The sequence below is a fragment of the Acartia tonsa genome, chromosome 7 (genome assembly GCF_053477335.1).
Source record: "Acartia tonsa isolate MP-2025a chromosome 7, ASM5347733v1, whole genome shotgun sequence".
Lineage (NCBI taxonomy): Eukaryota > Metazoa > Arthropoda > Copepoda > Calanoida > Acartiidae > Acartia > Acartia tonsa.
This window is the reverse complement of record NC_137266.1, coordinates 17,590,108-17,616,427: the sequence shown is the minus strand read 5'-3', so window position 1 is coordinate 17,616,427 and position 26,320 is coordinate 17,590,108. Positions and strand designations below refer to the sequence as shown.

The window sequence follows — 26,320 nt, the reverse complement described above, 5'->3', positions numbered from 1 at the left end:
TGAGTTTCATAATTGTACAATTTAGAATTCAATTACTATTGAATAAATAAAATAACTCTTTTCATTTTTCCAAAAGAAAACTTATAAGTATAAATTTGAATAGATTTATACAAACATAATTTTTAAAAAGACTTATTCATGGATTTTTGAAGCTAATATAGTTGCACAATAAAGCTAAATATCCTTTATAATTCACAATTAAAAAGCTATCTTTGTTCGTTAGGATACCAGATCTATAGTATAGATTCATATACAGACAACTACCTCCCTTCCTTTTTCAAAGACCTCTTTTGTCTGCTTCTAAATTATTTTCTGCTACCTGGCTGTGTTAATATAAGCGACACCATTGGTTGCTTTTCAATGACCCAATAGAAAGATTGCGATAGGTGGTTGCGATGGGGAGATACAGTTATTTAACCCTTTCTCTTTCTAGTGTTTTACTCTAATGTTAGGATCAACTTATCTTTTGTTTTTTTATCCCTTATCCCTGCAATTTTCTAGATTCAATTATTTGTTTATACAAATGTTTCATATTTGCAAATTGTTTTTGCTGTATGTCTGTACGATAAGCAAATGAATAATGACATAATTTTTCTGCATAAATGCAAAGAAATATAAAGAAAATATTAAAACGGTTTGTTTTTAGTTTTACTTTAAAATATTATCTATCTGTAAATATGTATGTTTGTCTGTCTTACTGTACCTTTTAATCGGTTATGTTTTTAAAAGAAGTTTTATTTTAAAATGATTTGATCTAAATTTCTTGGAAAGGTATCAAGTTAAAATAATGGATATTTTATTATATGGATATCTCTCAAGATTTTCATGGTCTCTAATAAAATAAAACTCACAACAGGCTAAAATAACCAAACCCTTCATTCACCCCCTTTACCCCATCCCATCCTTTCCTGATGACCAATAACAGAGTTTCAGCAACCTAAATTGACGACAACTTTTCCCTTGTCATAATATCCACGGATATTCTATATCCATTGTAAAACTATTTTTTTGCAGCTGATTAAACATATTGTTTGTACCCCATCCATCAATTAAATCTGAGTGCAGGAAAATTTAAAATATGAATAAATTAATTGTTTTGGAAAATTTATTGAGCACAATTTAGAAATGCAAAATTTTAGCATGGGCAGCTTTTGGTTGAATCAGGAATAAAAAAATAAATGAATAATTTTAAAATTGCATTGTGTTAATAAAAACTAACAATTTAATTAAATGTAATATAATTTTTTTAATTAGAAGAAGAGCTTTAAAGGGTAGGTAAAGCAGAAAGATAGCCTAAAACCTGTTCAGTATATTTTTTAGCTTTGTTAATAGTGTTTTATGTTATTGCAGCGCTGCTTATACAAAAACTTTCCTTATTTTCCAAATCTTTTATTATCCCTTTCTCTCTGAAGCCTCTAGTTGTCAGAATTTAAAACAAATCAAATTTTATTTATGAGGATCTAATTGACAATATTGATTTGAATTGCTACACAAAATTATGATAAGTAGCTTCAAATGTTTTTTTTTGTTTTATCATGATTGCTATCTTTTTATTATAAAACATATATTGGCTTTTAAAATGATTGAACAGGTAGACAAAGATTTTTTCTACATTTTTTGTTCAAGATAGGACAGTAAATTATTGTACAGTGATAATATTAGACACAAGTGTAATTTTACTAACCTTTGCAATGATCTAATTCTTTCTAGTTATAGATAGCTGCGTTTTCAGCAGAAATCAGTTCAATATATATCAAAAGTCAGCTTTATTTAAAATAATTGAATGAGAAAAAATTGCCCGTTTACAGAGTTGCATTTCTGTCATAACTATTTATTTAAAAACTAGAATGACTTGGAGATATATTGAAATTCAGGGATTGATTGTTTGATGAAAGTTTTTCTGACCCGAGTTATTATTATATTAATTTAAGTTATAGTATCGGGGTAAAGTTTTATTCTCTTCCTATTTTCCTCTCCTTCCCTGATGGAAAAGAGTTTAGGCTAATTTTATCAATCAAAAACAATCATATTTGTTTAACATAGATTTATATTTATGCTTGGAGTTTTACTAAAAAGCAGGAAGTAACTTATAAATATGTAAAGACATTAATAAGCAGACAGAAAGTTTTTCTTCAGTAACAAAAACAATTTTAATTTGTCATATATTCTAAATCAATGTAATTATCTTCTTTTATGAGAATAATATGATTTTCCAACTATCATAATTATTTCAAAACCCTAAATTTTCTAAGTTTATGAAATTTTTCCTCGCACTGCAATAATAATTTATGACAATAAGTACTTGAATGCATGCAATTGAAATGTAAACATGATATTTTAAATTATTGTTGTTTTGATAACAATTACTGATATTTTTTTATTTTCTTAATCTGTTTAATTTGAAAATTTTTCTTTATTTATGTATTCTTAAACTGTTTTTAACCTATTTTTAAAACGTATATAAAAAATATACTATGACACCAGTAAAATCAGACTGCAGAGCCTAAATTTGAATTAAGTCCCCAATAAACTTTTTTGGGGGGATTTAAATATTAATATTTACTGTTGCCGTGGTCATTTTGACCCAAGCAAAAGGTCTTTTTTTTATTTGGGTAAAATTCGTAGCTTTTAGAGTGTTTTGCTTCATAAATATTGTATTCTGGTATAGAGTAAAATTAGGCCTTGTGATTTTACTATAAAAATTCACTAAAAAGTTAAATCTTTACAATATACCAATGAATTAACATTGACATGTTTGTGTTCGTTCACCTATTTTAAACACATCAAAATTGGCTGTAAAGGGTTAAATTTGATGACAAGATGACATGATGTCAACAAATGTTTATGCAATACAACAAAATTATTTTTGACACATATACAAATATGATATAAAATAAGATTATTCAAACTTATTTTTTTAAATATTTTTAAAAAGTATGTATCTTTTAGGTGTATAGTTTTTATTCTTTTCATCTTAATTATAAAATCATAAAAATTATTTAACTACATTGTAAATAAGTCACTTTGTGAAAACACTCTTTCGGAAATTATGAATTATTGAAATGAAACAAGAAATCTTATTGGTTTAACTTTAGCATTATGTGTTTTATTGTATTATGTTAAATTTTTTACTTAAATTGATTGTTTTAGAAAAAAAATTAATTCCATCGAACAGAGTAGATTTTTTTTATTATTGTATTGATATAAACTGAATCATATAAAATTGTTCTGTAAGAAACAATTTAACCCCAAACTAAAAGTTGCTTTTGCTTCCGTCAAAATGATCACAGCAACATATAAAATTAATTTTTAAATCCCCCAAAAAAAGTTTATTGGGGACTTAATTCAAATTTGGGCTCTGCAGTCTGATTCTACTGGTGTCATAGTATATTTTTGATAAATGATTAAAAAATAGGTTAAAAACAGTTTAATATATAAGGATAACAAGTATGGCAGAACTAATAAAGCAGAATATTAATGCATAAGTCTAAACAATATTATGAGTAAATTCGTTGCAAAAAATTTTAAATACAGGATACTGTTTAAGGAATTACTTACATTCTTAGTACTTGGTTATAGAGATGCTTCACTTATAATATTGTACCTTATTTTAATAAAAAAATACGTACTATCTGGTAACAATCATAGAGTTGCTACGCTTTCTAAATCGTAACTAATTGTTTTTAGGGATAATCATTAAATGTTTGAAATCGATAGAACAATTCTAACCTGTTTAAATTAACGAAAAGATCTAACTGTCCCTGACGGACGGACCGACCCTAATTATGGAAAAGCTTCGCTTTTAAAAATCAAAGTAATATATTTACCTGGTGGCTAGCTCTGGACCAAGTGACCTGTGGGGTGGGCTCCCCTCCAACCTGACACTCCAGGACAATATCAGCTCCAGCTACTGTGATGGTATCCTGCGGGGCCACCAAGAAGTAGGGAGATTCTAAAAAAATAATCAATTATAAATTCCTATATAAAAGTAACAGAATGTATGTCTGACTGTGTTTGTGTTTTAAAGGATCTCACTGTAAGCAGAACCGATATTGTTCTCCTTTACATTGAAGCTTCATAGAGATCTGGGGCAAGGTTTGATAAGGTACCTCCGACCTCAAAAGAGGAATTGCCTCTTGAAGAAATAACCACCAAAAATTTCACATTAAAAAATATAATAAAAAGTGTGGGATGTACTTTTTGTTAATTAAAAAGAAATTTTTGTTTGTGTATTTTCTAAGTATCCTATAATAATAATTAAATTGAATACAAGGCTCCACATGAAAAGAATTTTCTAAGAAGATAATTCCATCAACAAGATTTGGGTAACCAACTCTCTCTCACTCTAATTAAACTAATTTTTCTTTGAAAGTAAAACCTGTATGATGTGTAAACCCAAGGCTTAGCAGCCACATTTGTATATAGCTGCTATTTTTTAACAAATCAAATAGCTGGAATTGTTTGTTTTTTCATCAATATACATAACATTATGATAGCAAGTAACAAAAAATCCTTAACTGCAACTAGATCAATGATACTTTTTTAGAACGTCTGATGGCTGTTAGATAATTAAAATTTTACTTGAAAATATTACCATCGAAATGTTTTTAAAGATCTTTATAAAGCCACATTTTACTTCTGAAACTGTTTCTAATTCACACAAAACATAATTACAAATGAGTTCCAACTATTAAACAATCCTAAGCCGCATACCATTACCAATTGAACATAAAGTTTGCGGGTGTCGAACCCTAGTAGGTAAACCACCTGTATAAAGATAAGAAGCATAAAACAATCTGGGATAAAACTTTTCATCTTTTTCATTTCCATTATCTAATTGAATACTACTACTCTCTCTCCTCTATCCTAACTGTCCGTCCATGCTTCCCTCTTTTTTGTTGTTTCCTACTATCCATTATAAAATTAGATTTTACAATTGAATTTTTTACAGTAGGATATAGGGAAAAGTGTCATAAATTTTCATGGAACCCAAAGTTTTATAAGCATGTTCCTTTATTCGTTGTTTTTTTAGAATCATGAAGAATGTACATCGATTCACTGCACTTTGTCTTATCCATTAAGATCCCTGAATTGTCTATCACAATACTAGAAGCCTCTATAGGCACTTTAAAATGCTTTCTTTTAAAATGTCTATGCTGAGAAATAATTTGTCAGATCAGCTGTTTTATTCATGTTTTCTACGCCAAAGGCACAGCCTACTGCCTAGCGGTACTTAAAATATTTTTAGGGGGTACCCTCCCCCAAAATAGTTCTAAACGCTCCCATGACCTATACGAAGCTACACTGGAAAGAAGAACCATTTCGGTTCAGCGGTATAGAAAGACAATGATCCTGTTACTTTTTTATAAGAATTATTTCTTAAAGTCTATTTTTACTATTTTTTTCTGACTGTGCGCCTATTTCATACCTGTTCTTTAGTCTTTTGATGTTTTCAAGTGCACACATATAAAGAGAAAATGAGAAGCAGGGGTCTTAAGGGATAAGACCATGGACGATAAATTGATGTTCATCCCTAATTACAATAAACAAAATGAATCAGAATTTCTTGTTTGAAACCAACTAAAATTTATTTTTTTAGCAAAGGAGTAAGTGTTATTAAACTTTGGGCACCAGGATAATTTATAGTCCAATGTCCCCTCCCTCCCTGATGAGAAGGGAATAATAAAAGCACACTCACACACACACACAACCACACACATACAAACACACATTGCTAGGGTTAGATTAATTATGTCAAGTACAGTTATTATACCAGAAATTAATAACTTGGAAAAAATAGTCTCCTTATATGTTTTTGAACTTTATGGTATTAGATCTAAAATGCTTTTTAAATTTATTTTCTAATTCATATAAAACCAACTAATAATTCATTGAGAACAGATGAAAGTGTACATAGAGCTTCAACACTTTTCCAATCATTCTAATTGAATTGATGCTCTGCTTAATATTATGATTCTCATATTAGGAAGTGCCCTAATTACAATAGGAGAAAATATAAAAGGTTTTGGAATCAAACAAATAAAACCATAACACAATAGAAAATAAATAAATTAGACATAGAATCAAAACGTGAGCATCTAATATCATGATAAATTTATTAAATGATTAAAGATGAGTAAAGTTAATTCCCACCACAAAAGGTTTGGTTGATTTTTATCATTTTACCTTCCAGGATTTTAAGCGATGAAGCTACATTCAAATGCAAATTTGATGGTCAATCGGCCTGTAATAAAAATTATCACTTTCTACAATTAATTAATGTCAATTTTTAACCATTGCATTTTTTCGATCATTTTCTTCTTTTATTATATTTCTCTCTCTTTATCTCTTTTATAGAGGGGACATTTTATCTTTGAATTTTACCAAAAGATTTAAAACGCGTTCTTTCGTTCGTTGGCTTAAATCCTTTCATTAAATTTTGAAAACCTGGGTCCTAACTAGTATTGTCAATAATTATATTTCTATAAAGAGCAATTTTTATCATCATGGAGGATGTATATAGATTTATCGTTCATTGTCTTATCACTCAAAATCTCTATTAATCCTTAATACTAAAGTAACAGGATGTCTCTTTGTCTGTGTGTCTGTTTGCTAACCGCTGAACCGATCGGGTTCTCCTCATAGGTCCCGGGAAGGTTTATAACTATTTTCTAGGGGGGTGGGACACCCCAAACCCCCCTAAAAAATACCACCCCCCTAAAAAAAAAAATTTCACCCCCCAAAATTTTTTATTCTGACTTTTTCTTTTAAAATCCAAAATAATAAATTGGGTTATAAAATTCGACTCCCCCCCCTCCTCAAGTGCCCCTAGAGGCCTCTAGGGGAGTAGCCGCTAGTACTATAATAAACTTTTCTAAATTCAGAAGAGAATTTTTACAGACGATGTTAATTCTACTTTATGAGATTTAACAACATTGGCCTTTCAGTTTTATTACACAGATAAAATTGATTTGTTGTCTCTCCAGCAAAGAATCTCCCAGACTAATTTCAGGAATTATAAGCATCATTCTTTGATAAAAATAGGTGCTTTCCCTCAGGGTGCCTAAAGAGTATAGAACCCTCCGCACCACCTTACTTCCTTTAGTACTTTTAATGAATTGAAAATGAGGGTAGGGGGACATTTTTTTCTTTTATTTCTAACACTCTTTGGGTGGGGGGGGGGGGGGTGAATCTAACCCTGAGTGCCCTAACAATAAGGGTCTTCATTGTACTCAATTTATCCTAACCTAACCTCACCAAATAAGAATGAAACGTTCTCAAATAGACAGACGAACACCCTTGTGTGATTACATGCAATTCTTAAAACTTAAAAGACATATTAAACCCTTGCCTAATCTATTCTTAAATATTTATTCTATTCGCCTGTGTAAAAAATATGTTACCTATATTACTGTACCTCATGTAGTTTTAAAAGTAAAGTTTCCATTCAATTTAGTTTATGCTCGGATCATATAAAAGCAAAGAATATAAAAATCACTACAAATTTGACCGTAAAACATAATATTTTAGGTTTATAGTATGATTTTGAAGAAAATATATGTGAAATCTGAATTCTATTATATAAAGTATTAAGCTTTTTGTCTGTAGCGAAGGATGTCGCTAACCACTGAACCGATATGGTTCTCCTTTACAGTGAAGCTTCTTATAGGTCCGAGAGGGTTTTAGACTAATTTATTTTTATAAATAAATATGTGTATTGTTTCAGGCTATTTTCTGCCCTTCCAGAATATAGAGACCCTATCTTAAAGAAGCTACTCAATAAAATAACAGTTTGTTTGATTTAAATCTAAACAATTCAATTTCTATGTCTTTTTATACATTTTTCGAAAGCATTCTTATCTACTTTTAAAAGAAAGTCTTAAAATTCTCGAAAAGGAAAATAAAGTATTCAATTATAAGCAGTGAGATATAAAAATAATACATAAAGTTTAAAACTCTCTAAGGAGTTATCTATCTCTATCCCTTCCCATAATAAATTTTCTTAAATTTTACATTCTGTAAATTTTATTTTGTAGAAAAGTATGAGGAAAAGAATTCTTATTGCTCTACTAAACGAAAGCATTTTTAGACAACCCCAAACATTTTTCTTTCAGCAGATTGTATTTTAAAAGGCTTTGCTGTAATAATATTAAGTTTATTTAAAATTAGCTGAAGAAATATGAAAATATTTTAGTTGCTTCAGTTTCTAGGAGTGCAGCTACTCTATAAATCTTGAACAAATTGGGCAATCCTTAAAGGAACATGGTTTCCGTGTAACTCTCTGTTTGTCTATCTATCTGTACCGAAGGATCGGCTGACCGCTGAACCGATATGGTTTTCCTGTAAAATAAGGCTTCTTTTAAGTCCTGGGAAGGTTTATAGCTATTTCGGTGGAGGGTAACACCACCCTTCCAATAAAAATCGCAAAAAAAATAACTAACCCCATCTAGCTAATTTTAACATAATTTGAAAAGAAAACATTTTATGTGCCCCTAGAGACATCAAGGGGCGTAGCCACTAGTTTTATCTATTGATCAATTAAATTTGCCATATTCAACGATTTATAGACATTATAAAACCTAAATTGAGATTCATTATACAAAACTACTAAACCTATTAATACTTCTTAATTCACGAATTTTCTATAAAAAAAATTGCTTGATTTTAAAAGAACTCTTTGCACATATCCTACCCTTCAAAACCAGACAACTTTGTTTGAAAGATTTCACAAAGATGGGTTCAAGTCTCAGACCAGGATTAACAACTGTAAGGTTGAAAAATTACACTTTTTTGGTTACTGAAACCTAGTAGACCTAGAACGAAAGCAAGAAAAATACAAAGGAAAAAGACCAATAAAGTTTTGCTTCCAAAGATTGAAATATTACAAATTTCTTTGTGTTGTACATTTTAAAAAATAAAAGTATTTCGAAAACTCCATAAAAACACATAATGCAATAGAAGGCGATAGAAATAAACTACCATTTGATAGCATAAATTTTTTTTTGGAAGTCATGAGTGGAATCAAAATTCTTGCGTTAGGATGGTTAGTAACCTATTTATGATAGATACTTATTTAGGAAGAAAACTTAAGATATTAAAATAGCTAAACACATGCATGGGATAATATACTTTAGATATTCCAACCTTTTAGTTCCTTATCCTTTGTTAAGACTGCCAACTTTTAAAATGTTTGAATTTATTTTACTGTAGTAGCTTAATGTTCAAGATGTTTGTGTTGAATTAAAGATTTCAAACCATATAGACGAAAATATTACAAATGCATTGGTTTGTTCAACTCTAAATACAGAATGTATTTTGTTCAATAAAAATGAACTGTACTATAATCGTGTAAGCGACGTAATATTTTTCATTATTTTCGACTATATGTCATTTGATTAAAGTTGCAATGACTGATATCTTATTGGGCAGTCATTAATTGCAAGGATATTATACATTGCTGGATTTGCGATGATACCATCAGGGACGTCCAAGCTTTTTATTTTAAGGGGGGTAAATGAGGGAAATCAATAGTTTTAACGGTAATGTATCTTTTAAAAGTTTTAAGGTATGTAAAATGAGAGTTTTCAAAGTTTGGGGGGAAAAACAACCCTTTACCCCTTTACCTTGGAAGTCTATGAATTCAATCCTTACCTATAATTGTGAGCAGAACAGGTTGAGACTCCCTGGCTCCAGCAATACTGCTGGCAGTACAGTGATACCATCCTTACCTATAATTGTGAGCAGGACAGGTTGAGACTCCCTAACTCCAGCAATACTGCTGGCTGTACAGTGATACCATCCTTACCTATAATTGTGAGCAGGACAGGTTGAGACTCCCTGGCTCCAGCAATACTGCTGGCTGTACAGTGATACCATCCTCTGTCTTCCCGGGACACTGATCTAATCACTAGATCACCCTAAAACAAAATACATTGTAATTTATCAAAATATCAACAGCAATTTATTTTGAGCAAGTATAATGGTTTTTTAATAAATTTGTTTCTTTTGTATTAAACTTTGTGGGATTTTAATTTCTAACATTTTTAAAGATTTTAATAGTTATAATTCTTAAATTTAAGGAAAAAACTGGCTGCAGTGTATTTGTTACTAAAATTAGCATAAAATTTGCATTTAAGACCACAGCCTGTATTAAAGCTAGACAAATGAATAAATCATAATGATTTAGAGGAAACTAAATTACTTCAGAAGATGATGTTTTTAGAGGAAAATATTTCCTTGTAATAAAATGATAGGATGTATGTCTCTTTGTATTCTTGTCTGTCTGTTTGCACTAAAAGATCTTGCTTATCGCTGAACCGATATGGTTTTCCTTTACACATTGCTTCACATTGGTACTGGGAAGGTTTATAACTATTTTAGGGGAGGATAACCCCACATTATAAAAATAAATCACCCCTGACAAATATATTTCCCCTAACCAAATTTTTAAAACTATAATTAGAAGTAATATTTAGCAATTCTAATTTACAGTAGTCCATTCAAGTATTCAACTATATTATGCACTAACTTTCTAGGTTAAAATATAATCTACTTAGATGAAGAATAATTAAGTAAGTGCCGTCTTTTCAAATAAAGTCTAACCAAGAGTTAAGTTTTGAGACAAAAATTGTGCAATAAAATAGACAAAAAGCATCCAGTCGTCGTTTTCAAATTCTTTGTTTCATTCAGAAAAAAAGGACATTTTTTTAAAACAAGGCTTTAAATTAACGGTAATAATAGAAAAAAGAAGAATAAAAGAAAGAAAAAGAAATATAGGGGGAAAACTTAAGTAATAAAATAGAAGAAAAAATATTAAGCCTATGGATATAAATATTAACCAACACATACCAATCTTTAACTTGAATAACAGACCAACTAGTATTCGCTGTATTCAAAATCTATATTAAATTTCTCATCTTATTTTACCTTATTTATAAGTTGAAGTTTCGACATAGAAGTAACATCCAAGAAGTCACCATCTTTCATCCATCTAAAACAAAAATAAAAACATTTTATGACCTAAGTTTTAATGAAGCAATGTTATATCTTCATAGCGAACCTATTATACATTTAGGATTACTTTGTACGTTTCTCTATTTGTAAGGGAGTTTAGGTATATCAGTGTTGACATTGTTTGTAGATGATTGTAATGATAGGGTATAATCCATCTCAAATTTGAAACTTTCTTGAAACACCAACACAAAATATTGATATGACAGAATTATCCTTAGTACTTAATCTAATGATGGCAATTCCTAGCACATATCCTATTATATAAAGTAGTGTATGGTTTGTTTGTCTGAAGATTAAGATTTCAATAACTATAGAACTGATTGAGTTCTCTTTTTTAGGGAATCTTCACGTAGATCCTAGGATGGTTTTAGGCTACTCTCTTTTCAGCATTATGCCTTTGGATAGTTTTAGGTCATTTTTGCCCACATCTGGCCCCTTTAAATACAGTGGCCCTAGATAATTAGGGGCGCAACCACTTGTATAACTAAAAGTTTTTTATCTCTAACTACACAAAAAAATAATAAAAATACTCCACAACTGACACTATTTGTTTGTCCCCATTTTTGATTTGTAAAGCTTTGCTTTAATGAATGTTGTTATCCTTGTTTCTTTGTATCCTTTCTTCCTGGATGCATCCTACAGGCCCATAGAGGCTATTGTATTAGCTACTTTTTACACTTTTATACACATATAAATATATATATATGTTCTTTTCAAAGTTGCAAAGAATTACACGGAAAAAGGAATGGTTAATACCTAGAATATTTTTGTTTATCATTGATTTAAAAAAAATTCGTATGTAGTGATTTAAAGGTATTTGGTCTGTCTGTAATCTGTATAGCACTTTAATTGCACTAACATTCATAATTTTTAAATGTAGTACCAACCCTGCAGGGCTACCCAATACCCATTTAAACGAATCCGATCTAAAATTATTAACGAAATCCCCCCCTCCCCCCTCCTATTATAATTATGATTTAATTTGACTAGCCAATTTGAAGAAAATCGCTTGTTTTTATTCAGTAATATGAAATTAGGAATTAGGAAATTTGATGGATTATTTTTTGCTCCTCTTTAAATATCTGTAATCCCTGGTAAAATTGCCTAAAAGTTTAGCCAAGTCAGCAATGCACACTTGGAAAAAAAAATAGGTTTGCACACACACAAACACACACGCACACGCCCACACAAACACGCACTTACACACACAAACACGCACTCACACACACATACAAAAGAGTGAAGAGATTCTCTTGGGGAATGACACGGTCTAGGCATTCTATGTGTTGGTCACTAAAACTACTTTTAAAGTATTGTACAGCATGTATGGCTGCTTTATTTTCTTTTTAAAATCTTGTTTTGAATAATAAGTATGAAAACAAGGATAACAATATCCATAAATAGCGAAGCACCAAAACTATGTATGGACAAACGAAAAAATATTATGTAGCATATTATGCAGTATATGTTTAGTGTTCATCGAAAAAGAATGAGAATTAATGATATAATATATATATATATATATATATATATATATATATATATATATTATATCATGATCAATAGACTGACGAACAAAGTAAATTGTAAACCGAATGCTCTTTAAAAGTTTTATTCACAATCCCCCCCACCCCCCCTCGGGCCTCCCCCAACCGAGCATTACAGACTGACTTACGTAAGTAAATTATACAGTTGTTTGCTACTTAAAAGACACTTGTACGAGGCTTATATAAGATCATTGTCAATGAGAAAAGCCCTCATTTTTTATAAAAGTTCAAAGTTTAAATATAAAAAACTGTACAAAATTAAGAAAATATTTTTTAGTCAATGTACATTATGATACACTAAGGAATATACTCTTGTAAAAAGAACATTAAATCCATTAGGGGAGCCACAAGGAAAAACGTTAATCAAATTAAAATTTATGTAAAAATATATTTTTCATGTAAGTTTAAGACTCTTAAAAAAACAGTTATTTGCATAATATTCACATTAGGCCTAAATACAAAAATAAAATTTTAACCGAATAATATAAATATAATATGAAAATAATAGTTAGATGTTGATATAATACAAAATTGAAAAGAAAGTTCAAAACAAGTGAGTATCTTTTGCTTAAATAAAATCTACTTTGAATATGGGACTATTTTTGCAAAAATATTGCTTAATATACTTAAAAAGCCATTACATGCAATGGTCCAATTTATATTATCATACTATTTCGTTGGGCTCTGGGCTTCTTAAGAATTGGAGCATAATGCATTTTTATGCTGTAATGTCAATTTAGATAAGAAATTGTTTGTATATATCCGTTTTTTTTTTAAAATAATAACACTTTTCTGCATAAGCTCCAAAATTCAAGGAAGTTGTTAACCAAATTGAAAGTAAAATAATTTGATGGTCTCAAAATTATTTTAAATATCTTAAAACGACCTATAGGAAGACAGTGTAGGAACAATCAGAATACAATATTGGTTAGATAAGTGTACAAATTTTAGAACGGAAGGGCAGTAAATTTTCATTTCATTGATATTATAAGCTAGCTGTAAATAATTTATTATTTTTATTTTCTATGATTGTCCATCAAGGGTTATATATCTATTCTGTTACCTGACACTAGGTGGTGGATTTCCAATTGGCGGAGAACAAGGAAGCACAACATTCTCACCCAGTACAGCACTCACAGGAGACGGGGACACTTCAAATTCATCTCGAATATCTAAAAAAATTATTATTTAGAAATTGTACTTTGAGCAGGATGAGAGAAACATTAAGCTGATACCCAATGTTTTTAAACCACTCCATCTAATTAATTTGCTTAAAAACTTTGGGTACTTTTAATATTAGATTTATCTTAAGTCGTAACTTAGTATGGTGATTCCTGTCAGAGTTAGATGCAAATTGGAAATGTAAACGATTGTGAATGTCCGTTTGTCTGACCACTTAATAAACTAAGCTTTATTTTTATGATTGTTATCATCTTTGTTTTATTTGTGACTTTGACTTAAACAATGAATGTAACGGTAAATATATTTTATAGTGAAAAGTACAAATGAACTAAAAAGTAGGTACACTACTAAAAATGTGCCTAGTAATACAAATAAATCAAATGACATAAAAGGATTTCAATTTTCTGATGATTGCGTTCTTTGTTGAGCAATCATTTAACTTATATAATTAATCTTAATTTTATTTGAATTTTGTTTTTTATTTACAAATCATATTTGACATATTGCATATGATTTCAAACAAGGAACGAAAATGTCAAAGGAAGGTCAATTTTAAGGGTAAATGTTGGAAGTCGCTCAATGTGACGTCATAAAAATGAAAGAGATGAGAGGAGAAGTGGGAAAAAAAACCCCTAAAAAGATATTGATAATCACACATTTTTATGACGTCACATGTCTTTTTTTGAGCGACTTTCTTCATTTACTTTTGAGGATTGATAATAAATCACTGAATATGACTTTAGGGTTCAAATAACCATACAAATTACCCCAAGTCACAGAGCTCCTGTGATTATGATCATAATAGAAAGATAAATAAATTTCTATTAGGAACACTTATTCTTATTCTTGTTTGTCCATAATTTAACAAATACTGGAGGTGTAGAGTAGCTTCACTTAATAATCTTGGCAACAATGAGTTTTAAAATAAATCATTAAGAATATAGATACAAGTAAAAGTCCTTAAATCTGCTAGTTTATGGATATTAAACCGGTTCTTAGCCGTGAAGGAAACTCATGTCTCGTATGATTTACAGAATATGTCTACAGGAACGTAAATAATGAACCAAAAAAGGGATTTTCCAATATTCATTACTGATCCTGAGACAACTGTTTGAACAATCATTCAAGGATAAATATCAAATAGACTGCTCTTCGCTGATAGTAAAATGAAAAATTATTAGATTAAAACTAGTTTTATAAGCTGTGAGGGGCCAAGATCTAACAAAACTGGTATTACTTTTATATTTTTTTTGAATATTTGTGAAAAATTGTCTTTAATGCGATGCTATACATGATTTTTCAGTATGGCTGAGAATCTGCTCTAATTCAGCGGATATAAATCGGTTTCGAAGCCATACTAGAAATGTATATTCTGAGAAAGAATATTTTTGAAATATCCCTCTTTCTCTATATCTATGTCCATTAAATCTAGGGGATTCTATGATTTCCATTTTGATTGGAAGAAAGCCCTGATTTAATATTGGATCTGTGGCAATTCAGTTTCCCATTTAGTTTGAATTTTCTTTTTTTATTATTAAAAATACTTTTCGAACCAGGGACCTAAAGGGATAGGACACTAGATGATAAAACAAGATCTCCAATGATGATAAACAAAACTACACCTTCAGCAGGTTCAAATTAATGATTTAAATGCTTTTACACTTCTAGTTTTGAACTAACCAAGTAAAATTAATAATCACAAATTATTAAGCCAATAAGAAAATGGGTTTCTAAAACTTCTAAAAGATGGAAATAAATGTTTCATAAATCAAATTTTCCATGAAAAATGAAATAAAAGCATAGGATTAATACATTTTTAATAGGAGGGGGGTGGGGAGTAATAGGTTTAACTCAAACAATATAAATAATGATTTTAAATTTCTATATTAAACTCAGTTGGTCTACATATATTTGAACTAGACACTCTGCCCTAATTATAAGTTGGGTCTAGATTTCTACTTTAAAATTAGAAGACGATTATTCACAATGGTTTTATTTCAACTATTTTATATTGAATCGCCCTTGTTTTATCCTTTTCTATAAAGTAGTGAGGTTTTTTGTCTGAAGCTTCAGATTTCAATAACAACTAAAAGAAATTTTAAGGAAGCTTTACATCCTCTAGGAAAGGTTTTAGGCTATTTCTCAAGCCCCTTCCCGCACCTTCCAACATAGTGCCCCAAATTGAAAGGGGGGGAGGCTCTAGCAATAAATAAAATTGTTAAGCAATTTTTCTCATTTCTTTCTATTGTAAAGGTGATAAAACTATTTCTCTGTTCTAATAAAATGTTTCTAATGAGAACTAATTGTATTTAATTAGGTATAGAGAACAGTAAAGGGTTTTGTAAAGAAAGATAATTCAAGGCTCGGCAGTCGAAGCCGAAAAAATCCTTTAAAGTTTGCTATTCTTAGTAAAAAATAAAGTAGCTGAAAACAGTTAACTCAATGTTAGCCGTAGTATTCAAAAATTCTTAGATGAGCCGTATTAAAATATCCATCTGCAACCGCCAAACATGAGAAATACAGCTGAACAAATAAATACAGGTCTCAATAAAAGGAGGCTGCCGAGCCCTCAATAATTCTTTATTGTAAGCCTAGAACAATAGTTAGAGTTTTCTTTTATTCTACAAAATTATTAAATTTCATTAAAATTATTTCTTTAAGCTTTTATGTTTCACACAGTCTATAGAAATTAGGTAACTTTTTATCTTTTCTAAAAGTAATGATCTATATTAGCCCAATCTAACTCTCCTTTAGCAAAAAATAAGAGAAAAATAGCCTAAAACATGTCCGGGATCAATAAGGATCGTCTAGGTGCAAATTTTTATTATTATTCTATCTTCAAATCTTTTATACAATGTTTTTTAAGATCTAAAGACTTAGATATTACCACAATAAAGTTTTGGAAATTTCATAATCAAAATTTATTTCTCTACTTGAAACTTTTAAACACAAATTATTTCATAGTCTCCTATCTCTCTCTCTTTCTCTCTCTCTCTCTCCCCCTCTCTCTCTCTTTCTCTCTCTCTCTCTCTCTCTCTCTCTCTCTCTCTCTCTCTCTCTCTCTCTCTCTCTCTCTCTCTCTCTCCTCCCTATCTCTTTCTCTCTCCATCTCTCCCTCTCAATCTCCCTCTCTCATTTCTATACCACTAGATTTGTTATTAAAACTTTTTATGAAAATCTTTTCCCCCATCTTACCAGAACTTACAGGGGACGGATTAAAAAGTTTGTTACCACGCTGAAGAAACCAACAAAAGAAGAATATTCGCCAATTTCCATTAAAGTGCGTGGTCGAACACAGAACCCCCCCCCCCTAACCTAACAGATTGTAAATAAGGGAGAGGGGGTAGCTTGTTTTAGTTCTTTAGGTAAGATTTTAATGGGTTTTATATGACCCGCAGGGTTAGGGCCACCTGCAAAGGTTAGACATCGAGAAAAAATACTATCACTCACAATATTTTTAATCTATTAAAAAAAAATAAGAGGGTGGGGTCATTGCTCAGAAGGCACTTCGAGGGAAAGCGCCGAATATTTTTGTTTTTACTTCTCCTACTCAACTATTTGCTTAATTATCCCTCAGTAATGAATTGGTTAAGAATTAGGTCAACTTGTTAAATACTTTTTTTTTCAAGAATAGCAGCTATTCTGTAATTAACTTATTCTAAACGTCAGTCTGCTGTACCACTCTTACCACCAATTGACAAACAAACCAAAAAATATCTTATAACCAACAACAAACACGTATATTGTGGAAGAGGAAGACGAAGAAAGTCGCTCAAAAATAATTCTGACGTCATAAAAATAAAGGATGAGGAGAGGAGGAGTGGGAAAGAAAACCCATAATAAAGAGATGAACAATCCCTGATTTTTATGACGTCACATTGAGCGACTTTCAGTGTCTTCCGGAAGAGATTTTCTAGATTTTAAGTTACTTGGCTAATGCGTCATATGATTTTGTCAAATACTATAATTAAAATACCAATTTTCTATTAAAATAAAATTAATATTGGCTTGTTCTCGCAATACAACCTATGGACATATTTTATCTTGATCTAAAGATTCTAATTATTGCACAATCCGCTTTCAAACAAAAATTTAAAAAAGCCTTTAAAATTTTTTTCAATGAAATTATTATTATCGCAACAACTTTAAAATTAGAGTATATCCTCATGTTTGTGAAACAAAATGTCACATACTATGATTTATTGAGAACACCTGTAAAAATTTTGCTTTTCTGTACTCTACAAAGCAATGCATCAATGAATAAAATAGAATAAAATATAGGAAAATAAAGTTTCAAGTTCTATGTAATATAATGCATAACAAGGATGACTATATACATCAGTTGAGCAGCTATAATAGATTTATAACAGTGAGAGCAAATATAATCTTAGTTGTTTTTCAGGAAAATAAAATATCTTATTATATTCATTATATAGTTCTATTTGACCCTTAACCGTTTTCAAAACTAAGAAAATTACAGCCGTTTTAGATTTTTAAGTAAACAAGGGCCTTGAAACAAAGGTTGTTAAATAAAAGGGTGAAGAAATTGAAATATTTATCAAGCAAGAGACATGAACAAAATGTTTTAGCCCTCTACCTCTAATAGGTGGACGATCTTACACTACTTATAGAGTATCTAAGCTTTATTATTTCAAAAGGAATACATACAACATATTATTTGATATCATTTTGCAAAAAGTGAATATTTTCAAATAATATTTTTCAAAAACAATTGAATTTAATACATTTTTTGATGTGTGCAAAATATAATAAAAAGTTTAAATTGATTGAGTGTTCTTTTTTTGGCGGCGGCGTTGTGGTTAGCCTCAGGGAGGGTGGGTAAATTACACTGAAAATTATTCTGGTATCCAAAGTGACTTATATCATACTATCATTGCCTCAAACTTTCATTGTATTTTTTGTTCCAGACTAGTAGTGTACAAACTTTCTAGCCAATAATTTTAGAAAGGACAATTTCCTTTATCATTATAAAGACTGTACACCAATTTATCGTCCAATGTCTTATCCCTTAAGATCCCTGAGTTAGCCTTGACTTTTCATTATTCCTAATTTGGATCTTCCTTCTCAAATAAACCAGGGAATTGGGGACTGTTAAAATTAACAGCAATTAAAATTCAACAAAAAGGCTGAATTGAAAATATTTTTTTCTGAAAGCTCCTTGACAAAACTCCTTCTTAATTCAGACCTTACATTGAATTTGCTTGCTTTATCAATAACTCTTGTTATTTATATCAATGATATGCTTTCTTGGGTATTATTTATATAATATTCTAATTACATAGTAGTAAAATAAAATGTTTATATGATACTAGGTATTAATGTCTTTCATATTAGTATCGAACAATAAATGTAAATTCAAAAAACTTTACAACATTGTTTAAATAATTTTAGCAAGTTTACCTAATCCTATGTTCACATTTAAAACTGAAGAGGACAGTTTTCAAATATAATTTTGACATATCAATATCATGCCTCAAATGTACTCATAGATGGATGCAAAGTTTCCTAATTTCCAGAAGGTAAAAATGTAAAATAATCATCTAAGTAGATAAGCTACTCTATAACTAAAGTTATTTATCTCTGTAACGACTTAAAGTCTGATAAAAACAGATCTTTCTTGCTTATCAAATTTCAAGAGTTTAAAAATATACTTTAGAAATCAATCCCCAATAAAATGTTCCTTCTAATACTGTATAATACTTTAATGTTCAAACATTTTTACTTACTTATTCGTTTAATTTGATGAAAAAATACACAATTGGGGCATGTTTAGTCTCTATCTAAACAGTAGTAGAATGTTTGAGATGTCCAACTGTCAAAAGTTTTCATATCATACGGGATTTAGATTCCAAACAGAACCTTTCTAGTTCCATATACCTTTGCAAAATTTATACATTATGTGAATTTGGCGGTTTCCATAAAAGTGCACTTACACCAGTAATTTGAAATAAATTGAAAATAAGATTGACGTTGTTTTAGGGCCCCCTGCAAGGAGAAGGCATTGGGTAAAAAACAACCCCATCCTATTATTTTAAGTTCGTTAGGCACTTCTATGGAAAACACCCTAAAAATGCGCAGAAAAAAAAAATATTTTAAAAACTGGAACATATTTGATCTCTTAGCTTAAATGAGACTAAGCAGACAAAGTGAAACATCAAATTCTATGTACGAGATGTTTCAATTCAAAGAACTGTTCAAAATAGAGTACTTTTCAACAAATATTAAGAATTCAATATGTAAGTGTTCCCAAAAAGCATTTTTTTAGCAAAAAGGTTTTGTTATTATAAATCTATATGCCCAATGTAACGCTATTCATATCACGAATTTAAAATGTGTGTGTGTTCATTTAAATAGGTATCAGAAAGTAAAAAGAGGCACATTGGAAAATTTACTTAGACTAATAATCCATTTTGATTGTCTATTGGCTTAATATTTAACTTGACTGTTTTTGTTGCAAGTGGAAATTTAAATTTAATATGTCTAATTTCATAATATCAGTGACGCGATTCATTAAATGTATTTTTCGACTAGTAGAGCAGCTAAACTATAACTGGGTTAGTCGGTAACGCAAAAAAGCAGTATGTCATTGTAATATCATTAAAACTTATTTAACTGTTCAGTTTCATTCGTTGTCTAGATGAATTTAAACGTGCATGTTCTATAAAAAATCCGCAAATTAAAAATACAAACATAATTTATTTACATTTAAGAAGAATAAAATGAATATAATAAGGCCTAAAATGAATAGGCGTTTCTTTTAGTTAGTTTTTAAATGGTTGAAATTAAAAAATGCATAATGAAGAAGATCAAGTGTATTTTACGGTTACTTTTTGAGTAAAAATGTATTAAAATATGATGCTTAAGATTTGGATAAATTCTTAACCGATTGAATTCTCCATTTTATTGTCTCGATTTGTTTAAGGTCATCTAATCTTTGAAATTAGTCTTAGGATTGTTTTAGGCTATTTTACTGCTTTCGCTTAAAACACTGAGCACCTAGAAGATAGGGCGCAGGCGTTAGTATATTATAAAACAAGAATGATGGTAAATTCACCATAGTTATGTTATAGAAAAGCTCATTTACTAAAAGTATAGAATTTATATTATTATTTTAATTTTATATTGAGTATAGAAAAGAAAATTTATAAAAGTAAGAAAATATAATAATCATTAAATTGTTAATTAAACTTTTAATGAAATGAAACCAATATAATTTTTCAAGAGATAATTTCTAAGTGCCTCTAACTATTATTCTCATTATGGAATTGGGTAATAGGTAGATACAATTAACGATAATGAGAGGGAAAGAGAAAGAGAGAGAAAAAGAGAGAGAAAAAGAGAGAGAGAGAGAGAATAAGACAGAGATAGAGAGAAATAGATAATGAAGAAGGAAGAACTGAGATGGTTATGTCCATAAGAAGCGTGTTAATAAAAAGCTAAAATAATTTTTAAACAAATTGATAACCCATTAAAAGCCCAAGATCTTGCCAACCACTACATCGACATAGTTCTCCTATACAGTAAAACTTCTTACATGTCATGGGTTGGTTTATAACTATTTTGGGCTGGGGTATCTCCACCCGCCTAAGAAGTGCCCCTAGAGGTCTCTAATGGTGTAGCCTCTAGTTTACCACAAAGTGAAGGACTCACAAAATTACCCAATTTGAAGAGTAGCTGCACTACAGAAATGAGAAAGATGTATTGAGTATTAAGAACACTTAAACTCCTACGCAATTTAAGAAGCATACCTACTATATTAAAATGATATGTCTATATACGCCCGTCTGTACTTTTATAAAATGTAAATTAGATTTACCTAATAGGTTAATTTTATAATACCTTTACCAATTAAAATATTTAAGAATAATTATGGCAGTCTGCTTGCTTCTTGGCTACTTATAAGTTTTTTTTTTACTTTGACTTAAAAATAAATAAATTGAGCGTTTAATGTGCTTGCTATGGATATAGTTGTCTTAGTTTTCCAATGTCTAAATATGTTTCTATATCAATGATCTAGACTCGATATAATTTAATTTATGATTGTCTGTTTAAGTATAAAAGATGAAATAAAATAGAATATTATCCTTTATTTTTTGTACTTTTAAAGATAGAACATTATTTTTAAAACTACAATTTAAAGTGGATGTGTCGACTTCACAACCTCTCCCCTCACCTAAAGGGCCTCCAGTGGACTCTAGGGACGTAGCCACTTGTTACAAGTAAAGAAAAATAAGATATATTTTAGTTATGTTTAATTGTGGTATGATACTGTTTAGCTACGTAAGTTAATTAATTAAATGATATAAGCATTTTTTAAAGATTTGAATCAATTCTACAATTTACCTTTGAATGTCATATGTTATTAAACTACGGTTAAAAACGACCAATTGAAATCTGACCGATCGACAGACAAACATACCGAGTAACTTTGCTATATCTTGTAAGGATATAAAATTTCCTTTCTTAACAATCTTAATTTATTGTTTTTTATTAACGAGGGCGTGAGGGTGTGTGTAAGTAGAAACCCCTTCCTCCCCACTTTAAATTGTAGTTTTAAAAAGAAAAAAGATAACAACCAATTGGAGGGTCATTTTTTCTATGGGTAATTTTTCTTGGGGGGTGGTGGTACCCTCCTCCAAAGTTATAAACCTTTCAGGTCCTATTATAATAGGAGGACCATATCGATTAGTGGTCATAGACATGTTTTTACTTTATTGTAAGGATCTAATTTCTGGCCATGTGTGTATGTATGAATGGAAATAAGGAAAGATTAGGGGCGGTGATTTCAAACAAAATAAGTGTAGAAACTAAATATATCCAAATAAGGATTTTGCATGCAGTGTGTGTGTGTGTGTGTGTGTGTATGTGTGAGTGTGTGTATGTATGTGTGTGTGTGTATATGTGTAAGATTGTCCTAAAGCGGTCCTTTTTAGATGCACAATAATACATTACATTGTATATCTTTAGATTTTACCTTTTTTAAGATACATAGTCACTCTATGACTCATTTTTTACATCAAGTCTATGTTTTACATCAAAATTACGTGTTATCGTTAAAACTGTGTAAATAAACTTTAAAAACAAGCTGCAGAAGCTTACATGATATTCGCATAAATGCCAGCTGCTTAGTATGCTAAGCAGCCACTACGAAAAAAAATACAGATTCTTTAAGAAGTAAAATATGTTCATGTTTTGCAAAATTGTTAAAAATGAGATGTCTAATATTAGTTGGATGGGCTCTTTAATTTTAATATTAAGGTTAAGACACAATATTATGCTTACACAAAAAAGGCCCACCTACACAAACAAAGCACACACAAACACACACACACTATTTGATGCACACAGACACGTGCAGGCAAAAAAACGCCCACCCAATTTCTTTGTGAGCGTGGAAAATGTAAAATTTGAATATGAGTTTTGGAAATTAGGGTTTAATAAAGGGTGCCATAGCCAGCGACACGGAATTATATTCGGTGATTTTTATTTTAAATTATGTTATATTTGTGTAATATATTATTCTATTTAACCCTTAACGGTCGGGGGGGGGGGGGGCGTTCAACGCCCCCCCATCCGGTTTTTTCTATCTCATTTTCTGTGTGTGAAAGATAAAGAGCCCAAACTGCTTGACTTTTTAAGTATGGGTATGACACATAACTGAAAGTTGGAATTTTTAAATATCTCCATCCTGGCGGGCACAGGATGCCAGCAAACCTGGCAGGGTCATCCAGGTAAAGAACAAAAATTTGTTTTTGATTTAAACAAAGCATTTTATCTTACCAAAATATTAAAATATCCTCTAGTAGTACATCCTCATATTAAATACAGGTGTTCAAGTCAATTTCAGGTTCCAGGTATGATCCTGCAGGTCCTGATCCTCCAGGTCTCCAGAAATCTTTAAAATGCTCCTGTGGCCGCAATTTTTAACTTAAAGACTTCAAATTTTAAACTTAAGCTTTTCTTACATGTCTACATAATGTATTAAAATTTCATCCGCCGCCGTTTTCCCGCCGACCGCCGACTGCGGCGGCTGGCAGCTGCAAAGTACAGCTGCGGCCGCTAAAAATTATGTTTTGATATTTCAAATATAAAATTTAAATAAAATAAACATTTTCTGCAAAAAAAAATTTTCTTCTAGCTTTAAAAATAAAAAAATTAGAGCCGTTTGAAATTTTTAAGTAAAAAAGGACCTAAAACAGTTAGGGAGTTGAATCAATTTTTATAGAAGCAGAAATATAATCTATGATTATGGTTTGGACCCTCTAAAACTGTAATCTACCTTTCCACTTTCCCCTCTCTTGGTGAAGATATCTTCAACGCCGCTACGATTTTTGAAATGTAAGATTCTACTTTCCCTTCTCTTGGTGAAGATATCTTCAACGCCGATACGATTTTTGAAATGTAAGATTCCACTTTCCCCTCTCTTGGTGAAGATATCTTCAACGCCGATACGATTTTTGAAATTTAAGATTCCACTTTTGCCTCTCTTGATGAAGATATCTTCATCAAGAGAGGCAAAAGTGGAATCTTATATTTCAAAAATCGTATCGGCGTTGAAGATATCTTCACCAAGAGAGGGGAAAGTGGAATGGTAGATTACAGTTTTAGAGGGTCCAAACCATAATCATAGATAATTATAATTATAGATTTTTGCCCATTTTTGGGGGGAAGGAGTCGTTTTAGGGCCATAGACTATTTCTTCATTTTTGTAGAACTTTTAAAGACACATCATTTGTTATTTATGCAAAAACAGCAAAAACCGAACTGTTTTGCCGTTATTTACCGCCAAAGGCGGAATTTTTTTACGTTTTTGCCGTTCCGGAGGTTGTAATGGGCATTTGTGGTAAGAAAACGTTGATTTATCAAGATCCCTCTAAAATACTTTTATTTAGGTAATTTAATTTACTAAATTTTATATTAAGTAAAATTTTTTGTGCAGCTAACCGTTTTTCGTCGAGATGGATTTCAATTGTTAAAACAAGAAAATTAAGTGAATATAACATAAATAATTGCTATAACATAAGTGATAAAAGAAACATAAATCATGTGCATTTGAAATTCCTTTTGACAAAAATCGGTTGGATATACAAAAAAAGTTACTTCACATGAAATTTAGTAAATTAAAATGCCTAAATAAAAGTATTTCACAGTTATCTTCTTACCACAAATGCCCATTACAACCTCCGGAACGGCAAAAACATAAAAAAATTCCGCCTTTGGCGGTAAATAATGGCAAAACGGTTCGGTTTTTGCGGTTTTTGCATAAATAACAAATGATGTGTCTTGAAAAGTTCTACAAAAATGAAGAAATAGTCTATGGCCCTAAAACGACTCCTTCCTCCCAAAAATGGGCAAAAACCATCATTTTTCAAAAACATGCACAGGGTGTCCCAAAAGTGTAAAAAATTGTAAAATAGGCAAATATTATTGTTATTAGTCAAAATCTGTATCTATATGACAGTTTTAAGTAACTTAAAAATAGAAAAAAAATTTAAAAAAATACAAAAATTTTTTTTTTCTCTTTTTTTGAAAATACAGGGTGTCCAAAAAATATAAAATTATTGATCTGGTCAGAAAACACTATGGCCAAACATACTAAGACACATATTAGAGTAATTTGAAAAAAATAGCCAATTTGGACCAAGTTTTAGCTCTACAGACACAAAAATCACATTTACAGGGTGTCCCAAAGTGAAATTTGACAACCTTATAGACCCGGGTGGTCCGAACCGTTATATACCACATATGCACACAGATAAAACACAGGATTTAAGCCGAAAAAAATGATTTTTTTCGGACAGGTATTTTGGGTATTACGCTAGATATCCAAAATACACTTTTTGTTGGACACCCTGTAAAATTAGAGTTTTGGCCAAAATAGCATTATGTGCGCTTTTTACATGAATAAACGATCATTTTGGTGTATAAAATGTATAGATTGGATGTAAGATTGATGAAAAAATTAATTTTTAAAATTGTGAAAAAATGGGTGTTTTTTACATTTTTGTTACCTACCTTCATAGATAGCTAGATATCTAGACATCCAGGGACTCTGAAACTTTTTTTTGGCCATCCAGCATCCTTGAATGACCCAACGGACCAAAATATAGAGTATTAACAAAATCGGAGAGGTAGTGCAGAAAAGTGGTACATTTGGCAAATAATGCACCATAGATATTAAATCATATATAAATGTAGAAAATGTACAATTTATACAAGACTCTAAATACATTATTGTAGAATAATTATACCAAAATTTGTACACCATATAAAGTTTAAAAGTAAAAGAAAGCGTCCTTAAATCGAAAACTCAATCGGTTTTGCATAAGTATAAGACCAAACAAAAAAAACTACTTCGTATAATAGGATGGGTTAATAACTTAGGGAATAACTTGTATCTTAATTCTTAAAACTTTGAAAAAATGTGGGAAATCCAAAGTACAAATCCGGGAAAAAATAATTGACAATCCAACGAATACAAATATCTATCTGCATTGACTTTCACATAAAAGACAGAGTGGTAGGAGATACAGGGGTATAGGTATAAGACAATGGAT

At 30.3% G+C, this 26,320-nt stretch overlaps 1 protein-coding gene across 1 annotated transcript in view; it reads right to left on the bottom strand.

Annotated features, from left to right (window-relative positions):
• Window positions 1-26,320, bottom strand: part of LOC145324995 (uncharacterized) — a 94,020-nt gene that overhangs the window by 34,542 nt on the left and 33,158 nt on the right. The window contains exons 7-10 of the mRNA XM_080167771.1: window positions 13,624-13,732; window positions 10,927-10,990; window positions 9,806-9,917; window positions 3,828-3,952 (exon numbers count right to left, since the gene is read on the bottom strand). Of these exons, the coding sequence (XP_080023897.1) occupies window positions 3,828-3,952; window positions 9,806-9,917; window positions 10,927-10,990; window positions 13,624-13,732 (410 nt within the window). The remainder of the gene's footprint in view (window positions 1-3,827; window positions 3,953-9,805; window positions 9,918-10,926; window positions 10,991-13,623; window positions 13,733-26,320) is intronic.